This window comes from Limulus polyphemus, unplaced genomic scaffold (assembly GCF_000517525.1).
Source record: "Limulus polyphemus unplaced genomic scaffold, Limulus_polyphemus-2.1.2 Scaffold3578, whole genome shotgun sequence".
Classification (NCBI taxonomy): Eukaryota; Metazoa; Arthropoda; class Merostomata; order Xiphosura; family Limulidae; genus Limulus; species Limulus polyphemus.
The window spans coordinates 45149-51890 of NW_013669188.1; the positions used below are offsets into that span (position 1 = coordinate 45149).

At 34.2% G+C, this 6742-nt stretch overlaps 1 protein-coding gene across 1 annotated transcript in view; it reads left to right on the forward strand.

Annotated features, from left to right (window-relative positions):
- The window catches only part of LOC106469625 (transport and Golgi organization protein 2 homolog), a 30425-nt gene extending 24849 nt beyond the window's left edge, over positions 1-5576 (forward strand). The window contains exons 5-7 of the mRNA XM_013930127.2: positions 1584-1731; positions 4743-4853; positions 5148-5576. Coding sequence (XP_013785581.1) covers positions 1584-1731; positions 4743-4853; positions 5148-5325 — 437 coding nt within the window. The 3' untranslated portion in view covers positions 5326-5576. The remainder of the gene's footprint in view (positions 1-1583; positions 1732-4742; positions 4854-5147) is intronic.
- The last annotated feature ends 1166 nt before the right edge of the window (positions 5577-6742 follow it).

A 6742-nucleotide genomic window follows, 5' to 3' on the forward strand; every position in this document is an offset into this window, starting at 1 on the left:
AAAAGCCAAAAACTATGGTTTTTATCATTAAATGAAGATATAGCCTAAAGATGCTTTGCGGGCTTTACGGCATAACATTCGCTCGGGCTCCTGGGCTGTTGCCCCCTTTGCCCTCCCCTGTCGGCGGGCCTGCCAAAGACCGTACATCGCTAAGGTTTATATCTACAAGCCTAATGAAATTTATACCGCATTTTGCGACTGGTTTGATCACGCTTGCTAAGCCGTCTATTGAACTACACACTTCATATAGCGGGTTTTAGAATTTAGAGCTTACAATGAGAAACTTTGTTCTTCTTTATGGCATGAGGCCACATCGGCAGGTAAAATAATCTAATATTTATGTGCTATTCACACTTTAGTGTGTGTGTGTGTGTGTGTGTGTGTGTGTGTGTTTGTTGTTAAGCGTATAGTTACAGAATGGGCCATCTTTGCTGTGCCCCCGGTGGGAATCAAAACCCGATTTTTAGTGTACTTTTGGTGTGTATTAGTTCAAATAAATGGACTTATTTTATATCAAGTGTTTAAAAAAATCGTTGAGTCGTATTATGAATCTCTGTAGTATCATATGAGAATTGAACATAATACAAGTAGAGTGTTATTTCCAAGCATTTGAAATTATTTGCAATAAACACATGAAAAAAAAAACACATCAAGTGTTATTCCGTACCAAATTGATTATTTTTATTGGAGCTTACAAAATAAGCACACATACACATTTGTTTGTTAATAATAAACTACACCATTAAAACTTATGAATGCAAACAAGTGATTCAATAGAGAAAGTGGTGATACACAGAATTAACTGCACAGTAAAGCATTTAATATGATACAAAGTAGATAATTTTAGTATATAGTATAAATTAAAAATGATTTAACTTCAAAAATTTTCGATTTCGTTTCTTACCAGAACAGTTCTCAGAATTAGAAAAAAAATATCATGTTGTAAGGGCAACCTTACCTGCATGTGTTTACACTCCTCACGAGCATGGAACACCAGAGTAGCTTGTACGTTGTTTGAGTATACAACAACAGAAAGACTAGTGTGAAAGCTATATTCCCTGTATCTGTTGATAAGGCATATTTTACAATATTAGAATTGAATTATCATGCTGCCTCTTGAGGAACAATTCTCGTACATGTAGTGAACTGCTGGGGAAGTAAAGCGCGTGAGAAAAGTTGGGATGTGTAACAAATATAGGGAAGAAGCAAGTACTGTTAAGGATTTAAAATGGGGAAAGCTTATTGTAATCGAAAATTAATATTTTTTTTTATTAAATGCAGAAATCAACATGTTTGGGAATATTTCCACCTGTTACGCTGTTTGGGCTTAGTGGACGCTAGCCTTAGCGATTTAGGGACTCTGGTTAATGCGTTATTATTATATTTTTATCAGATGGCTTAGATGCCATTTGGTACAACAGTATTTCTGAATGAATATATTTGCCATATTCATTTTAACTTTAATGTCTTTGAGTGTTAGTTTTAACAATTTATTGTTTATTTTAAGTTGTTGTTTTTTCTGTGTTATTTGCGATCTTAGTCTGTTACTCATACCTTCTCTTTTGGCTATTTATTTTTTCAAGGCATACATGTTTTCGGAAACAACAGACCAGACAAGAAATGGAAGAAAACTGAATATGGGGAGAAAGTATTTCATCACGTGATATCACGTAATAAGACGAAAGATAGCTTACTGAAAGAACTGTTTGCAATGCTACAGGATGAAACACTGTAAGTTTGTGTAAAATTCAGAAATAGGTTTACATCACCGTGTCACCTGCTGACAGCATTCATTGCTGTAGCTTTGGTTAGATAATCGTAATTCAAAAGTAGGAAAAGTTGATCAGTTGTACATGTTATTTGAAAAAAAAATCGTTAATATACTATTCCAATATGCTAATCAGTAATCAATTTCTGAATGTCACATCAGTGGCGTAAGTATGCCCCCGCAATTGCAGGGAGGGGGGGAGTCAAAAGGATGCCCGAAAGACCTGATAATCTTAAGAATTGCCAACAAGGGGAGAGACATGTAATTTAATTTGTTTGAATTAAAAGGCGGTTGTACTATTCTGTGAAGTTGATGATATCAATCAGCTAGAATAGTAAATACAATTATAGGGGCCCAAATACTTTTTATGCGGGAGGGGGATTTTTTGTACTTACGCCACTGGACATTGTATATGTAAACTATAAACTATGGAAATGTTTTAAGTGTTTAACGAAGTATAAAGTATTTCCTTCCATACATCTGCATGATAGTCTTATGTGTCAAGGTTATCGTATAGCTTTCCGAGCTACAAAATCACGAAAGGAAATTTTTTACAAGCATGTCTCAGTTTTGTTTTAAGCCAAATACATTTTTATGGTTTATATAATTGCTTCATGTTATGAATGTTTTTAGTTTAAAAGTTGTTATGTCTACAATTTGTTAAGTATCGAAACAAAATACTAGGACAAATTAGGAGTTCCATACATACCACCACTACGTGGCGCTATAAGTGTCTCATCACTACGCGGCCCTGTAAGTGTGTGTGTGTGTGTGTGTCAATGAGCTCTGGGAGTAATAAACATACGAAATAAAAACTTAACATGTAAAAGCGAGAGAAAATTGTCAACAACCTTAAAACATTAAGAGAAAATGTCTAAACTTAAAATATAATTCAAATACACGCAAAAACAAAACATTCAGAAATAGAAGTAAATGTGAAAGTATGTATTAAATCATAAGAGATGTATAGCTACATACAGGCATTTAAGAAACGTTGAAGATTGTTTGGTTTGAAATTCGCGCAGAGCTACACAAGGGCTATCTGCGTTAGATGTCCCTGATTTAGCAGTGATAGGCTAGAGGCAAGGCAACTAGTCAACACCACACGCCGCCAAATCTTGGGCTACTCTTTTACCAAAGAAATGTGGGGTTGATCATCACACTATAACGCCCCATGGCTGAAAGGGCGAGCGTGTTCGATATAATGGGGATTCGAACCCACGACCCGCAGATTGTGAGTCGAGCGCCCTAACCACCAGGCCGTTGAAGATTGTATATTCAATTATCCACCAACACGGGTAAGAATCCGTTGTGCACTAACTGATGAAAATTTGAAATTATTAGAGGGCTAGGTTCAGGTACTTGAACCCATAATGTCCTGAACCTAACCACACGTTCAGTATCTGCAGCCAATTATGGGAATGTAGTTTCCTAGTAATAAAATCAAAGAAAAAATAACGCCACCAGGTGCAAACCTAAATATTTCAGAATAAAGCTATCAGAGAAATGGTATACAATATATGAAAAATGTGTTTGTTTTATGTTAAGCACAAAGCTACACAATGGACTATCTGTGCTGTGCCCACCAGAGGTATCGAAACCTGGTCTTTAGCGCTGTGCTACTGGGGGAGGTGGGGCTACACGAAATGTGAATGGAATAAATGAAGGTTATGTTCCCCAATCATATATAATCAAAAGGAGCCCATTCTCCTCCATTGAAAAGCGAAAAGAAAGGCGCGTATAGAAAAGGCCACTAAGTAACTAAGCGTAGTAAAAGAAATGAACTAGCTCTGTTGTATATACAGCTTAATGGTGTGTGTATATAATTATTTATGAAGATCTAACAAAAAATATAGTTTATACAAGGAGAATAAAAAAGGAGGTTCTTTAACATATACAGAAAAAGAGTTTGCACCCAATAGTGTAACTTTAACTTATTATTGACAACTTCAGGAAGTAAGTTATTTCTACCAGTTTCAGTGGTTAAGCTTTACTCACACTTTTCTTTATATTTAATAGCTTTTATGCTCTTTTTTTTTGCATTTTATAGGCCCCCCAGTGGCACAGCGGTATATCTTACAACGCTAGAAACCGCGATTCGATACCCGTGGTGAGAAGAGCACAGATAGCCCATTGTGTTGCTTTGTGCTTAACTTCAAACAAACATTTTATAGTCCTTTCTCTACAACCAATGCCAATTATGATAAAGGACTGAACTGTGAAATAGATATCACGCTCAGGTGTTTCTAACTTCACAATGCCATTCAACATGGAAGGCTTGTAAATAAAGGTTGATTTTAATGTATGGTGTATCATCATCGCTAAAATAAATAAATCTTCACTAACTTATACGTTAAATACCATAAGATGATCATACTTCATCAGTTTTAACTTTATACACCATAAAACGATTATATTTCATCAATGTAGGTCCTATAATACATCCATATTTCGCCAGTTTAGGCGTTATGCACCATACGATGGCCATGGTTTACCAAATTACATGTTGCGCACAATAAAACATTCCCGTTTCATGAGCTTACGCTTTGTACAACATAAGATAATCATTCAAACTGTTGGTGTTGGTGTGCAAACAGAAGCGATGACAACGTTTTTATTCTAGAAACAGTAAAACTGGTAATGATGTTTTGATAAATAGTGAGACTGATAATGATGTTTGGATAAATAGTAGGATTGATAATGATGTTTGGATAAACAGTGGGACCGATAATGATGTTTGGATAAATAGTGAGATGATAATTATGTTTGGATAATAGTGAGACTGATAATGATGTTTGGATAAATAGTAGGATTGATAATGATGTTTGGATAAATAGTGAGACTGATAATGATGTTTGGATAAATAGTAGGATTGATAATGATGTTTGGATAAATAGTGGGACCGATAATGATGTTTGATGAGCATCATCAACTGGAAATGATTATTATTTCTCTTTTTTTTTACCGCCACTAGTCACTACCCTGATTCCCAGCTTGAAAATGATGCAGCTGGTGTATTTCCAGATGCGATTAACAAGTTGAGCTCCATCTTTGTAAAAATACCTGATAGCCTTTTCGGTTCTAGGTAAGTTTCACTGGTTTTACCCATAGAAAGTTTATAGAAACAAACAACTCTAACCTCACTCATTGAGAAACTATCCTGCAACCTGTTGTCGTTGCTGCTAATTGCTAATTGTATTATTGTTGAGTTTTGGGACCTAACCTAGATAACATATGTTACTTGACCAAAAACTGTTTTTCAGTTTTCATTATTATAATTTACTATGACATTTTAAAAAGCAAATCTACGCTTTATATGACAATTCAAGTTTTTTAATAATAATAATTCAAAAATATTCACATATTTTATCCTGTGCAGAACGCACTCTATTGTTTTGGTGGATGCAAAAGGAAACGTGGATTTCGTGGAGAGTAATATGCCGGATAACGGTTGGATAACAACTGGTCTGGAGGACTTCTCAGATCCTAAGTATTGGCTCACATCTAGAATACAGTTTCCAATTCAAGATAACAGTCAGTTCATTTCGAAACTCTGACGTTAACTAGTTGAGAAACCTACTATGTGAAGACTTCTTCAAACACCGACAGTTAGTTTTATCATAAATTACCTTTAACACGGAACGCTTTCCACAATCCAGTGATTTAATCGCTTTTTAAAATTACATATCTTGTTTTTGTACACTCTTTGTTACTCTGTTATTTTTTGTATAACTTTTTATCATTTGCAGTAATGCAATTAATATCCATGCTTCTTCATTTTACTTATTAGGTTTTCTTAATAAAGTTACTGACAAAAAATCGTTTTTAAATGTACATCATTTACTTATGAACTGCAAAAGCTTTACTGTGACTCAATGAGACATTCTGTATTATATATATATACAGGGTTGAATATAGTATATTAAAACGATTTTGAATATGCAAGTCAGAAAGTCATGTGACAACCACAACCAATGTAAAGTCGCAGTGGAAAAGAATGTATCAGAACTACAATGTAAAAATGGTTGGCGTTGCGAAGGTAGTGTGATACCACCAAAAACTGATAAATTCGGGGAAGGTATGTAATAGCCCTTTCCGACACAAAATATTCATACACTGTTACATATTAAAATTTCAAATGGTCTGAAACCGAGTTAACTGATAATTTAAATTTAGTATTTAAATTGTACTTTGAATTTCATAGTTAAGTAAAAGTCGATAAATAGTCACTTCATGATATTTACCAACAAGATTGATACACACAGTTTACTTTCTTAACACAAATACGTTTTAATATACACGCAACAATACAATTTACAATAACAGTTATTACAAATAGTTATTACAAACAATGATTTATAAATAAAAGTTTCACAAACTTACAAGCAATATAAAATCTTCTTTCTAGTCTGGAATTTCTTCGATATCTTATCGAGGGTTCACGATGAGACGAGTTCACTACGAGTTGACGTAGGTACAATTCGCTTAACGGGAAGCTATCTAGCTTTGTCCTTCGTTATTCACCAGTCACGCGCGTTGAGTCTTCCATGATGAATGTATATAATTTTTGGTAAAAATACTAATGTCCGATGAGAATCCACTGACGTTAAATAATTTGTAATGTTCGAACTTTATAAATGTTTCTGGTAAAATATCTGAAGTTTTCCGATTGGTAAGTGTTATAACAATCACAGTTATAGCTTCCAAATTTTGTAGCACACTGACTACAGCAAACTAATAATAGATACTCTTTTGGCGTGTCGCGTTAGTTATATTTATAAGTGTGTGTGGAGGTTTTCTAGATAATTAGGTAACAATACACACATATATATTCTTCAAAATTGTAGAAGATTATCGAGAGTAAGAATCAACAATATATATATATATATATATATATATTGTTGATTCTTACTCTGGAGAATCTTCTACAACTTTGGAGAATAGGCGGGAGTTTTGCAATACATATTTAACAGT